We start from the raw sequence: 14,579 nt of genomic DNA, 5'->3' as shown, positions 1-14,579 counted from the left end.
ACCTGTCCATTGTCAAATAGGTATGCACAGATTTTCATTCTGTTTCAGATACACAAAAACCCTCTTCAATACGCCGAGTACAAGAAACTGACAGGTTCATTGCCTTCTAACACTCAAATAAGTGTTTTCCCTTGTTTTTTCATTCCTCTTAAATGGAAGAGGGAAGAGAGCGAAATACATTTATCTTAATGCTGACTGAAAAACATTTTTAAATATTACCCAAAGGGGATTTTTATAATTTACTTTCAATTGAAAAAACTTTTTACTGCACCTAAACAGTTAGCAATGCATGTATGATGTATTCCTTCCTTTCCCCCAATTTTATTTTTTAAAAAGTAAAAGAAAGGCCAGATTATGCAGAAAGGATTTCCCACATTGCTCAAGACTTTGCCAAAAACAAGAGACCAAATTGGTCAAAAAATTTTATACTAGTTGTCATGTGATATAAGATACCTGTTGGTACATGTGAATATTCAATGCAGCCCCAAAATTGAAGCTCACCTAGTGATTCTTTAGAACTAAATAACAGAAATTCCGTAAAAGTTGCCAGGTCATCGAGATAAAAACTGGCAGCCCATACTCATAAATACCATCAGCCCCTTTGCATTTCATTCCAGATCATTCCATAAACAACCCTGACTCCACTACCCTCCACTTGCACTTTCAAGAGAGGAGCCCAACATCATTCTCAACTAGTTAGCTATGGCAAGTTTTGCTGAAGCCATCATAACATGCGCTTCTCAACAAGCAATATGTCTTTCCAAGCTTCGTAAAACATCCAGGTGATTCCAGAGGAAGGCATTACTTTCAAACAGCTAGCACCCCAACCCCTATAAAGACCCATCAAGCCCTCATCCCGAATGACTTCAGCAAGAGCTGCTGCCATGTTTGGTGGACACTTACCCTGCAAAGCTCCCACCATCAGCCGTTTTCTCGCAACTTCCAAGGGAAAGCTGATGGTGCTAGCAGTAAAACCTGGCCACATCAATAGATCCCAAAATTAAGCTGTTACGTGTTGATGCACTATTAATCAAGTCAAATTATGAAACTTAATTCTCTGGTTCCTATACCATATCTATACTGAGTCACAGTTGTAACATTAGACCCAATAATCCAATTCTCTTGCAACATGAATTGAACACTAAGAATAGGAGGGGATGATATATTCATTAAACATCAATCATTTTTCTATGTTTGCCATGGGGAGCATTGTACTTTTATCAAATTTCAGACAGTGCTCCAGATGCCAGGATTCATAGCCTTTCCAAAACAACTCAAGATAACAAAAAGGCAGCACTGGAAAAGTTGTGTTTCATTATTTTTTGAAGAAAAAAAAAAGCAAGCTTTATTAATGATATCCAGAAAATCCCAAAGAAAATTTCCCAAACCCAGAGAGTAAAGGCCAAGATTCTCACCTGCGAGAGCTCCAACTAGCAGCATCTCTGGGCGATTTAGGGATTTTTTTTTCTTTGATTTGCAGTAGGATATCTTTAATTTTTCATACAAGAAATAGTAACATGTACTGTAGGGAAGCATGCCAATTAGTGTTGGAGAGATACCAGCATAAAAGGCACCAACCCCGCCATCCTTGTAAATCTTGCTAATTGCAATGCTCAAGCTAGGGTAAATGTCAGGACTGACAGTCAGCCTATCCTGTAAGAATTACAAAGAGAACAATCAGCTCCATAGGCAAAACCATATAATGAGAAAACATTATGATTTTTTCGATGTGATCAGATTCTGAATCAATTATCTTCCCAAGTGTCAAGACAAATAAAGATAGGCTAATTAACAATTTACCCACAACTGCTCAGACTGGTGAGATACTAAGAGGAGACTGAAGCAGTAATAAGCATGATGAGTTGGAAGACATCATTATACAGTCTATACTGCTAGATGGACTTGATCGTCTGTAGCTAGAATTCAAAGGAAAAAACCTAGAAAAAATGATACAGCTAGATGTAGAATATTCTGTTTTTTTTTTCCAAAAAACGAAAAAAAGAAAGATAATGGCCAATGCCTGATACCTTGAGAACTTCAAGAGGATGGCATGCAAGTGTACTAACAATTCCAGCAGCTGCACCAGCCACAGCAGCTGGAGAAATCCAGGAAAGAGAAAAGTTGACATTAACATGACCAATTTGCAGTTTCGGGCTTTCATTCTGTTTCCATTTCTCTTTTGCTGTTGTCATTGCTCGCTTGACACACTCAAATGTTCCAAGCTCAATTGCTTGGGTGGGAATTATTCTAAGCATATTAATTCCATTTCCAGCCCACAGTCCTTGCCAACCTTGCTGCTCAATGACCTCAATAAAACTACCAGAAATGTTTTTGGATCCTACACCAACCACCATTCTGGTCCTGCATGTAAGAAATTATGAGTCAATTATAAATGTTCCAATACTTCATAAGTAACAAGTCCTTCAATAAATTATCATTAAATTTCAAGAAGTGTTTTAAGAACATAACTTATCAGAAGTTTAAGCTACAAGCTGCATTGGTGAAAAAAGCAGGACAAAGATTTTAAGCCCAAAAGGATCATGGCTCACGGCTAAGGTAATAATCACAAGGTGACTCTGTTCTAAGATTTCAAATGACTTGATATCCAAAACTTTGCAAGCCAAGAATATATTACGCCATAGAATCAAAACAAATGGCACATACATCCAATCCTATGAACTGAATACACAAAACCAGTTAGGTTAAACTCACAGGAATTCAATACAAGGAAAGAATATAGCATTTCCAAAGCATCAGCACACTAAAACTTCGCTCCGTTATTATTATTATTAGTTTTGTTTTCTTTTTTTAGGAAAAAGAACTAACATCGAGGGCGACAATAAGTGAATAGTACCAAATTGGTCTAATATCAATCAGTTTGTGCAGTTTCTTTCAAAACTTGAAGGATCTGTATAACTGTAATGTCACATAGAAAGATTCAAATGCACGTTCAAGTTCTCAAACTTATACCAAAATGTTTTAAGAGTTGACAAAAGTTTGTCACCCCAATTTATGCACTGTAAATTTCTAACCCTCCATGGCTTAAAGAAGAATTATGGAAAATAAAAGAAAAGTAATCGAGAACCATGTTTAAATTTTTATGATCAAAATGGAAATAAATTCAATGTTCTGATATTTAAAATCTTGAACTATTCTGTGAGCTATATAGTACACCTCCCCTGTTCAAGCTTCCCGGTATGTTTTCATATTTTTGTTTGCAAATTTAATGATGGTCGAAAAAAAATAGACTTACTAGACACCTGGCTAAAGAAACATAACAATTATATATAATGGCAAAGGCAAGAACTCTGTAAGATAATAAATGAAACCATATAACAAAACATGCTTTGCCAACCTGATGGTCTCTAGAGGAGCGAGAACAGCTTTAGTCATAGCCCCTGCTAAAGCTCCACTAAGAAACTCACCAACTTCCCTAGTCCTCAAGAAATCCTGAATCACAATTAAAGCATGCTGGTGTGATATTCCAAACAATCTTTTGGACATTATACAGCATTCAATGAAAAGGATTTGTAAAATTCACGAAAGCATTTTTTGTTTCCTTTTTTGGTTTCAGGCAAACAAAAGATAGAATTTATTTAAAAAGGTAACCATCTTAAATTGAGATGGCTTTAGATCCATATAATCTATTCCGCCGTTGACTGCAAATGAAAATTTAGGAAAACATGCAATGAACTACATCAAAACATAGATTTATCATAACTCAAGCTGAACTTTGTTGTTTATAATACCGGCAACAATCATTTGTCCATTATAGAGCACTGGATCATAAAGATTCATAAAATACATGAGATCCAGTAAAAGAGTTTTTCAATAACGAATTTGGTTTTTGGTTTTAACACAAACAAATAAAAAAAAAGCAGAAATAACACAAGAATCTTGAATTGAGATATCTATCACGGCTGCCAACAGCAAACGAAATGCATTCAATGAAGTACAGTCAAAACAAACATTTTTCTTAAGAAGGGTGATTTTTGTTAATATCTTTTATCTTTTATTCAGCGTGATTCTTTTTTCTCTTATTTTCCTCATAACTATCAGCACCCAAGCACTTTATCAGAGCAAATTGAAAATCATTTGAAGCAGAAAAACATCGACTTTATCAAAGTCTAAGCATCTCGTGAATACCGCACTTTTGCCTTGAAAAAAGTGGGGCATTCCACAGGAAATTTATTCTCTCTTTCATACTTTACATTTTCCTCCATTTTTCTCAGCACCCAAACAGCAGCTCAGATCAAAAAACTAGAAAACAAAACGAAACAAAGTGGGGGGGAAACGAGAACTCACCCGAATGGGAACCCCGAAATCGGGGACTTGAAATCGGACCTCAAAAGGCCTTGGAGACGACAAAGAAGAAGGCTTGTCAAGTTCTTCAAGCTCCTTCGGAACAACCAAAGCCATGTTCCCGAACACCCTGTAATTATTCTTCTGCGATTCGAAATCCATTTTCAACATCATTCTTCTTAAATTGAAACTATAAATTTATTACCCACTTGTTCAGTTTTCTCAAAGAAGAAAAAATGACAAAGGAAACTTTAAAGCAGAATAAAGCAACTACTCTTTTGATCGAATATGCAACGATCTCTTCTTCGTGTGCTTTGTATAATAATAACAACAAGAGTAAGAACAAAGACAAAGAGAGCAAAGGGAAAGAGAAAGGGCAGATATTGACGTGCCTGAGACGGAGCGGTTGCTTTTGGGGTCATTAGATATTTTGGCTCTCTTATTTTCTATTTGGCTTGCAAAAAGGGAGGGAATTTGGTTTCTTTGATTTTGTTTTTAGGGTTTTTTTTTTTGGTCCCCTTTTTATACTGTTGTTTTTTTCACTCTCAAAGAGATCAGTAAGTAGTAGATAACTTTCTAACGACACTTTTTCCGAGTCTGCCTCGTCACTGTCTGAGTCCCGACCAAAATTATAAATTCATTCATTCTTTTTTTTAAAAAAAAAAAAAAGAATATTCAGTATTTTGGACTAACTTACACATAAATTCTACATTTATTTTCATAATTTTCTTAAACAATTAATTCCAAACTTGTTCCTAAGTGCTACTAATAATTTTCCTTTTGATCACGGTTTCATATAACAATTAATTATCTTAATCTCATTCTTTTGAATCATGAAAAATTCGAGATATAAGATTTAATCACGTATTTATATGTGTGTGTATATATACGTAAAATATTATATGTCTATCGAAATTTCAACCATTTCGTAAAGATACAAAACATTGCATGTTTCATGCTAATATACGATGCATAATGCACATGATAAATTAGTAAATCTAACTATACGTATGTGTGCATATACACATTTATAAACAAAAATTTTAATAAAATTTTCATCAATATTTATTGTTTTTAACATAATTGATAATTTTAAATATATTACTAAAAAAACAAATTTTGATAAAGTATTTCTTAAATCACTAAATTGAAAAACTTTTTCCCAATTTGCATCTTAGCAAGCATTCCTAAATGGCAAATTTATATTTGGATTATTTCTCTTCCAAAATTTGCATTTCCAAATAGAGAAAAATATATTGGGAATCATACTTAGTTACCAAAATAAAAAGCTATAAATCAATAATTTAACAAAATGCCATAACAAATACAAAGTTACCCTAATCAGTTTTGGTATATAGGAAAGACTTGGCAGTTTTTTCCCCTTTAAAAAAATTAAGTTTATGAAATGCCATTTACCAAAATTTTATTAAGAAATATCCAATGCATTGGAGCATTTTGGTGAAGAAAAGGAGAAAAAGGGTAAAGAATCCTAGGTTGAAAATGACAATTCAGATTTCGCAAAACGTTTCGTATGACACTGAAGGAACAGCTGCTAAAGCAACCACCAAAATCTCGAAGTGTACAACTTTGGGTCAGTCGCAGCTGGCCTTAATGCCATGTGGCTGCACTTTTCCTCTTTTTTATTTTTCTCTTTAGATAATTATTGTAAATGCAAAGTATGGGACCATTTTAATTTCTGAGGTAGAGTCAATGGATGGACGAGAATAGCTATGACCGTCATTTAAAAGTTAGCTGTCCACTTTCACAACTCGTCTTTGTCTTTATTGCTATGTCCAAACACTCCCCCTCTCCTTTTAGCACATTATTGCAAAATTGGAAAACGTGCCACTTTTTTTTTTTCTGACACCATTAGAACCGACTTAATTGACCAAATTCGATTAATTTGGTTAAAATGGTTAAGTAGGTTAAGGTATCTGATTAAGTCGATTTCAAATTTATTAAAAAGTTTTGAGGTTGATTAATCGAATTAATAAACATTAAAATAAGTGAAAAGATGTTACTCATGGGAATTTACCCAAATCATGTAATTTTTCAATCGAGTTAAGATGATTTAAATCAACAAATCTAATGATTGGGTTTGTAACGTATTCATGTTACTCCAATTTATGTATATATTTTATTTGTAAACCTCATAATTCAACATTTATGACTTGTAATGATTTTTTAACAATAATATAATTTTTTTTTGTAAAAATACATAAAATCAAACTAAATACGTTATACATCCATCTTTTCAAAAGAACAATATTATTTTGTCTAAGAGTTAGATACACTGACTCTTTACAAGTAGCATGAATATGTTACAAATATATATATGCATTAATTTTATAAGTTACAAAACTATTCCACTATACAATATTTTAATATTTGCATTATAAAATAATAAAATTATATAAAAAAACATCTTTGGAAGTCTATTGCTATTGAATAATAATACCTATAAAAAATTTGTAATTAGTATTTATTTTTTCTCTTAATTAATAAAAAATAAAAAAAGTTAATTTTTTTGTCAAATCATTTAAGATCGAATTAATTGATTAAGTCAACTAATCAATTAATTTAATTAATGAGTAAAGTCAGTCCATTTCGTTGAAATGTGTATGAAAATCGTTTAAATCAATTTATAGTAATCAATTAGTTAATTTGGTTAATCAGAAAAGTTGATCAATTTAGTTAAAATGTGTATGAAAATCAGTTAAATAAATTAACAATAATTAATTAGTTAATTCGTTTAGTGAGTAAAATCGGCTAATTGGGTTAAATTGTGTATGAAAATCAATTGAATCAGTTAATAATAGTTTTGACCGATTTAACCGATTTAATTAATTGCTCACCTTTAAAGAAACTAATTCAGTCTATAAATAATATATATACATTAGGGCAATCAATAAACATGTATCAATTAGGGATGTAAATTATTGGAATGTGCCTAAAATGGGAAATGAGGAAAAGTAAATGAAACTCATTGTTTTGAATCCAAATCCCCTGCCCCCAATCCCTACCTCTACTCACACAAATTACCACTTGTCTATTCTCTTATTACTAGTTAAAACATGTTTTGGTTTTAATTTTTAACATAATGCTTAAAAAAAACCCCTAATAACTATTATTGTTGTAGTGACCAAAGTTCATACTTAATATAAGTGAGATCAAAATCCATAATTTTGGTAAATATAGAGACCAAATACGTAATTTAATCTTGTCTTACACAATCGAGAGAAAACAAACAAAACTTTTGCTACTTGCTTTTTAGTTTTTAGAAAAATTGCTATAAAATAAAAGAAAAAAGTTAAAAAGAAAAAATGTACCACTTATAAGCCTCAAGTTTTGCACCTTAAACTTTAATAAGACAAAAGAAAAAATTTAAGGCATAATATATAAAAAAACTCTTAAACTATTCAAGAAAATTTAAATAAGTTTTTATACTTTTATTGCATTCAATTAAGCTTTTATACTTTCATTTTAAGCCAAATAAGCTCTTATTTTTTATTTTGAGTCAAATAAGCTCTTATAACTAATAATTGACATAGTCAAAATGCCATTTGTTATTTTTTACCACGAGGTGCTAACATGTCATGCTAACACATCATAATTGATAATGACGTGATATGTTAATGTAATGTGATAATATAATCATGTGAAATTTTCACCCTCCACATCAGCATTATATTAATTTCATGTGGATATAAAATGACAAGTAGTATTTTGACTAATGGCAATTAGTCAACTATTAATCATAGGTGCTTATTTGATCAAAAATAAAATATAGAGGATTGATTAAACGTAATAAAAGAATAAAGGCTTATTCAAATTTTCTTGAATAGTTTAGAGGTTTTTTTTAACATTATACCAAAATATAATTTTCCTTGAACAAGGTGAAAGTTATTGCTTGAATTAGAAGTAATAGTTGATTGAAATTGGCATGTGTTTATCGAAAGTTCTAGCAACGATCAACATTTCTTAGTGAAAATTAACCTTTAAGCTTATTTGGATAAGTATGAATTTGGATTGATTTATGTCTTTCTTATCTTTAAAACTACCTAAACTGTCAATGGATAGTGCTTTATGTCGATCGATTGATAACTGTTTAAAAGGGTAAAGATGAATTTTGCTAGAATTTCATTTTTGAAGAATTTGTCACTATTTTGAGTGTCGAGTGACATTGACTTATCTCTAGATTAGATAAATTTTTATTGGCATGATACCTAAAAAAGACCTTAAACTTTTCAAAAAACTTCAAATAAGTTCTTATTCTTTTGTAGTGTTCAATCAAGCCCATATATATTTATTTTGAGTCAAATAAGCCATTATACTTATCTTTTGAGCCAAATAAGCCTTTATGACTAATAATTGACTTAGTTAAAGTGCCACTAATCATTTTTATACCATGTGAAATTGATGTGATGTGTTGACATGTCATAATAGATAATGATATGGCATGTTTATGTGGCATGATGTCATAACCTAAATCTATGCCATGATTGGTGCAAGGGCCTAATAGGCAAGTCCTACAAGCTTAAGTAAGCCTCGTAAACATATACATCCTATTAAAAATCTTACATTGAATACACAGTGCCTTTGCAAGTATATTCTAGACATTTATATTTCGTACCTCAAATATATTAGTAAGAAAAAAACACTCAAATATGTGTAACATCATTTTTCTTACATATATGTGATCATCTTATATCCATAAATCCATATACCATACCATAGTTACATCAAAGTGTTCTCTAGCGACTCATAAGTACAAAACAAACAAAAAAATAGACAATGGAGCAACATTACGTGATGATATCATCTACTAAATGTCTTGGCAATTACCTAGCAAAGGATTAATAAAAACCTTTTTGAGACTCAGACTCCAAAGGTCTACAAATTTGAAAACCAAAAACATGTTTTTGAAAGAGGTAAGTATTTGCCTTAGTTTAGTTGCTATTTATTAGTTTTTATATTTTTTAGGACTCTAAAGTAATAAGACTCAATTTGGTCAAGAAAGGTGTTTAAGGAGCCTAGGCCTTATTCATATATGTCACAGTATTTTGAGCATAAATTCCACTCCGGATGTCCAATTGAGGTGAGTCTTGAACCATTGGAAAGCTAAGAGATAGATATACAACTTTCACGAGATTACTTAGCCCAGTTCTACCTAGAAGATGGAGAAAATTGTATTAGAAGTTGATGGAGTGTAGCAGTCAGCAAGAGAGGCTTGAAGCCAAGGGAGCATTGTAGCTTAAATGGGGTGTGCTGAGGCATCAAAGAGAAAAATTTAAATAAATTGCTGCGGGAAAGAAAAAGATGTTAGCTGATTTAAGTTTTATGGGCTCTACACTTATTTTAAACCTAAATTAAGAGTCAATAGGCTAAAATAGTTTAGTTTAGGGAAAATTAAGTTTAGTTTCGAGTATAAAGAAATAGCTTGATGAGAAGTTAGCTGTAAGAAGAAAACCCTAAGAGAGATTCAAGAAGTTAAAGGTTGAGGTTGAAGATTGAAGATTAAGGCTGTAAATTTTGTTTATTTTCTTATTCCTTATCTTCTATTATTCTTATTACTCTCGATGGCTAAACTTTATATGTTTTTATTTATTATTGCAATTATGAGAAGCTAAATTTCTTTCTTTAGGATTATAATTGAACTCACAAGTAATTTAATTTTTTAATCTTTTTCTTGCTTATTTTCAATGGTATTGGATTGTTTATTGCAATTTGTTATTAATACTTTTAATTGTCTGATCACCAATTGAATTGATTTAGAAACTTAAACATAACTTGGGAAAAAGGAGTTTAGTGTATATTAAAATTGGAATAGCATATGATCATATTTATTTGCTTGGTTGAATAAATTGATTTGTGTATAGGATAGGGATATACTTATATATTGTATGTAGCTAGTATTAGAGCCTGAACTTAATGAATCTGTTTTAATTTCAACTCACATAGAAATATAGTGTTTTGATTAAAGTATATATTTTTATAAAAGTTTCGGGAAAGCCTTATAAATTGTGAAACCCCACCCTAATGTGGAATTTGCTATGTTAGAAATCCTTAGATGAGCAAGTTAAATGGTGTTTTGAAAACATGAAATTTAGTTTGGTGAATGGAGATTTCATGATGTAATGTTTTGAGATGATTTTTGTGTTTGAAATGTTCAAAAGTAAGTTTTGATCTTAGAAAAATTCATGCTTTGATGCATTAAGAAGATTTACAAAGTTTGGTGTTAAAAGGAGTTCACTTGGACATGTGTCTAAGGTTTATTTTTGCTTTCAGACCCAATCTATTGATAGATGTTCTTCATATATCGATAGATATAATCCAATAAGGGTTTATCAAAGTTGCCTTGAAGAACATCTATGGATAAATGAGCAGATTTATCCATAGATGGCTAAATCTTTTGATAGATGGCAAGCAGAAAGCTTCCAGAAAGGGTTCTAAAGCTCATCTATCGATAGATAACCTCGATCTATCAATAGATGATGTCGTTTCACAAATATAAAATAGGTAAAATCGTATTTTCATTTCCTAAACTATAAATATGACTAAATACCCGAGGGTTTCTCAACCTTCAGCCATTTTTTGAAAGGTAAAACCCCTCTAAAACCCTTTCAACCCATTTTAATGAAAAATCATTACTTATGATGATTCTGATCTTAGTTTTGAATTTTAAACCTTTATATAACATTTTTATGCTATAAAACTTTTAAAGCTCACATTTTAATGCTGGAAATTTATGATTTTTACCTAGAAATTTCTGTTGAGGATTAAGGCCAATGTTTTTATGATTTCCTTCAACATCTAATCTCATTTAAGGTAAATTTAGAAGATTTATGCAATTCTAGTTTAGTCTAGAGAGAGAAAGTGATTATAGTCAAAAGCGAATAGATTTCTAAAGTTGCTAGATTAATTATTTCAAGTTTATTAGTTTAGAAATTGATTGTTATGAATATTGTGTAATAGGAATGCTTGAAGACACACAACATTACATGGAATTGGAGTTGTAATCGAGCTTCCTGTAAGGTAACTGGATACATCACTTTCAAAATTATTTTGATATGTCAAGTTGAAGCATGATTTGAGCATTATTAGTGAATATGATTTTTTACAAATATTTATGAATTGAAAATTTATTTGTAGATTAGGAAAATATTTTAAAATCCATTTTCAATTTACTATGTACGTAAATATGATATTATATATTAGTTTTCAATAAGGGGGGACAAGCACCTTATGTTTGAGTCCACTCTATTACTTCAGTCTTTGAACTAGTGTGGGTACGAGATGTGAATTATGATTAATGCATGAATGTATGAGGTGTAAGCTAGATATGTTAAGGCATGAAATATGTGATGGCTTGTATGATGATTTTCATCTAAGATATTATGTTTATGTATATGATGTGTTTTTTATATACTACATGAGATGTTTGAGGAAGCATGATGAACGCTTTGAGATTATGTATGTAATACATGTTTTACATACGATATGATGAAAAAGTAGGCATGAGGAAAAGCCATGAGATGTGTATAGATGAGAAATTCCATAGACACTATGAGATAAGTAAGCATGTATGTGATGGACATTCCACATATTAAATGCTCTGAGTACAAGAGTTTAACAAGTGTGATTAATTCCACTCACATGGGGTGTAGTGATGACTTCACTCCTATGATGTATCATAAATGCCCAAGGTTAAATAGGGTTATACATTGTCGACCCAAGGTTGATGGGGTTTGTACCATCACAATGTGTGAGTTTACTGTTAATGGAATGATTATGATTGTTATCTTTATGATGTTGCATGTTAAGTTCGTTTTGAATAATGTTTATGATCTATACTCGATGTCGGCATGAATATGTGATTAGAGGAATGAAATGAGTCGTAAAGATAGTCCCAAGAGGTAAAAGGACTTAAGAAATGGAAAAAATATACAATTTTGCCAAGAAAATAGAGGTTCAAAGGTATCCATTGATACATGTAGAACATCTATCGATAGATAGCATACAAAATGCAACAGGAAGCATTTTGCTTCAAATCTATCAATAGATGTTCATCATCTATCGATAGATGAGTTCCATAATTGTATGTATTGGCTTGTTTGAAAGCTTTTCAAAGGTAAAAAGGTTTTCCAATGGTTATTCACACTTGTTTACATCATAGATGCTATTTCAAACGTGTTTAAACACCATGTTTCACGAGATTAAGTTTAAATTGATCATAACTAACATGAGATTATAAGTGAATGTTTACAAAATACCCTTATCCCCTAGCTTGTCCCTTTCTCGTATCCACTCATGGAGTCTTATGACTCATACGTTATTTTTCCTGTTGATTTTGTTACAGATCAGTGATAGCATTTTGATAGCAGCTAGTGTCATGGATACTAGTGTCCGGTTTTCATTGTTTAGTAGGTGTCCAATAGCCATTTGATGCCTAGAGGGTTGTTCATGTTTCGATGATGAGTCAATCATATGTTTATATTTATAGATTTGATTATGTTTATGGATTACGAACATGTTATGTTAATGTAGCCTATGTTTGACATTTTACATGGATAATGTTATGTATGATATTGTGATGATGGCTCGAAAGCTTATATGAACACCCGAGGGTGTTGTTGATGATAATGATATTGTACACCATAAGTGTGGCACTTGTTGATATATATATATAAATCAAATGCTTGAGCTTGTACAATTAAGTTGAGAAGTTCCTTAGTTGTATAATGAGTATTATGAATGCATGCATGATAATTTTGTATGCAAATGGATGGTACAAGACGCTGTCGCATGTCATGATAAATGTTTAATGATGTTATGGTAAGAGGCTTGCTTGGGCCTAATGGGTTATACTCGTCTGAGTCCATGAGCTGATCATGATCCCTCTAGGAAATGGGATGTGACATAAATAATTGAGGACACTGAGCTAGCAACTCAATCCATTAGAATAAGTTAAGAGAGAAAGGTGATATTTCGATGAAGTGTGAGGGATATTTTAATCCTAAGCTTATTTAATTTTATTTTTACTTAATTAAATTCTAGCTTTGATATTTTGTTATTGATAATTAGTTTCTTTCTTTTGTTAATTAATTTTTAGTTTAATTAGTTATCAAATTGTTTTAATAAGATTAAATTGTTTTAATTTTAGTAATTAGTAAAATTTTAGGTCAATTCTTTATGAGATTGACACTCTGCTTACTATTATACTATCTATTCGATACGTATACTTGCGTGGGTAGAATTTTAACATCAATTTTTTGTATTGATACCTTATTCATAGTTTTTTTTTTTTGTTTTTAGAAAGGTACTTCATTCAAAAATTTTTAATTTTTGCATGACCAAATTGTAAGAATAGCCAACCTCATAAGTCTATTTCAAAAATAGCCTTGAATATAAAGTTAATCGTTTTTACTTAAATTTGTCATGACTTGACTAAATGCCCCTTGAAACTCTTTTAGACAAATTAGATGCTCATGATTGAGCAAATTGTGAGAAATAGCCACCCTTATAAGCCCATTTCAAAAATAGCCTTGAATATAAAGTTAACTATTTTTACTCAAAATTTACCATGACTTGACAAAATAGCCTTTAAAACCCTTTTAGACAATTAGATGCTCCCAATTTCTCTCTTGCAAAAAAAAAAAACACTACCCATCCAGCTCTTTTAGCTCTTTATCGCCATCCAGCTCTCTTTAATTTTACCACTATTGCCATATCTCTCTATCTATCTCTCACCATTTCGTCACATCATCGTCATTCATTCTCTTACCATTTTGCCATATCATTCATCGATCTACAGACCAAAAAACAAAGATGACATTAAGGTATGTTCTTGGGATTATTGGTTTAGGGTTTGTTAGTTTACATTCATAGAACCCCAAAGTTGATGTGTTGAAGTTTCAAGTGAAATCTGTGAATTAAAACACTAGCCAGAGTTTTTTACACGCCATACCTGCATGTAACAACTTTAATGCACACGGCATATAACAAATCTATTAAACATGGCAGGGCGTGTGTCACGACCCGGTACTCCCCTCGAGCCCGTGACAACCGCCGCGGTATCCCGATAGACACTCATTGCCCGGAATGTCAACCCGAAATCTCGCAAGGCTTTACTATCAGTTTCTCTGTTCCCTTGTGAGCAACCATTGTCAAATATCGTGTTCTAAAAGATTTTAAGCTGTTTCCAACTTTAAACAAATAAAATATTAATTTTTCGTCTCACAGGGGTATTTTGGTCATTTTTCTCAAAAATTTTGAAA

The 14,579-nt window shown here is 31.5% G+C and overlaps 1 protein-coding gene across 3 annotated transcripts; it reads right to left on the bottom strand.

The window, feature by feature from the left end:
- Positions 387-4,797, bottom strand: LOC18595580 (probable mitochondrial adenine nucleotide transporter BTL1). 3 transcript variants are annotated; one of them, XM_007023594.2, is made up of 6 exons: positions 4,695-4,797; positions 4,306-4,446; positions 3,356-3,450; positions 2,028-2,361; positions 1,416-1,653; positions 659-975 (listed from the first exon to the last, which is right to left on the bottom strand). In XM_007023594.2, exons 1-6 carry the CDS (start codon positions 4,722-4,724, stop codon positions 725-727), a joined length of 1,089 nt encoding a protein of 362 aa, XP_007023656.1. In that variant the 5' UTR covers positions 4,725-4,797; the 3' UTR covers positions 659-724. The 3 variants fall into 3 exon arrangements, with proteins under 3 accessions (XP_017979151.1, XP_007023656.1, XP_007023657.1); XM_007023595.2 differs by lacking the exon at positions 4,695-4,797 and adding an exon at positions 4,577-4,683; XM_018123662.1 differs by lacking the exon at positions 4,695-4,797 and having other exon boundaries at positions 387-975; positions 1,560-1,653; positions 4,306-4,686.

Source organism: Theobroma cacao, chromosome 6 (genome assembly GCF_000208745.1).
Source record: "Theobroma cacao cultivar B97-61/B2 chromosome 6, Criollo_cocoa_genome_V2, whole genome shotgun sequence".
NCBI classification, from domain to species: Eukaryota; Viridiplantae; Streptophyta; class Magnoliopsida; order Malvales; family Malvaceae; genus Theobroma; species Theobroma cacao.
The sequence above is the reverse complement of the archived record's forward strand: the minus strand, read 5'-3'. Positions and strand labels throughout refer to the sequence as shown.

Coding starts and splice junctions, on each gene's coding strand:
- LOC18595580 (XM_007023594.2), bottom strand. CDS start 4,724: ATGACCCCAAAAGCAACCGCTCCGTCTCAG. Junction 3,451..4,305: donor ATTTCGGGGTTCCCATTCGG/GTGAGTTCTCGT, acceptor ATTGTGATTCAG/GATTTCTTGAGGACTAGGGA. Junction 976..1,415: donor GCTAGTTGGAGCTCTCGCAG/GTGAGAATCTTG, acceptor TGATGTGGCCAG/GTTTTACTGCTAGCACCATC.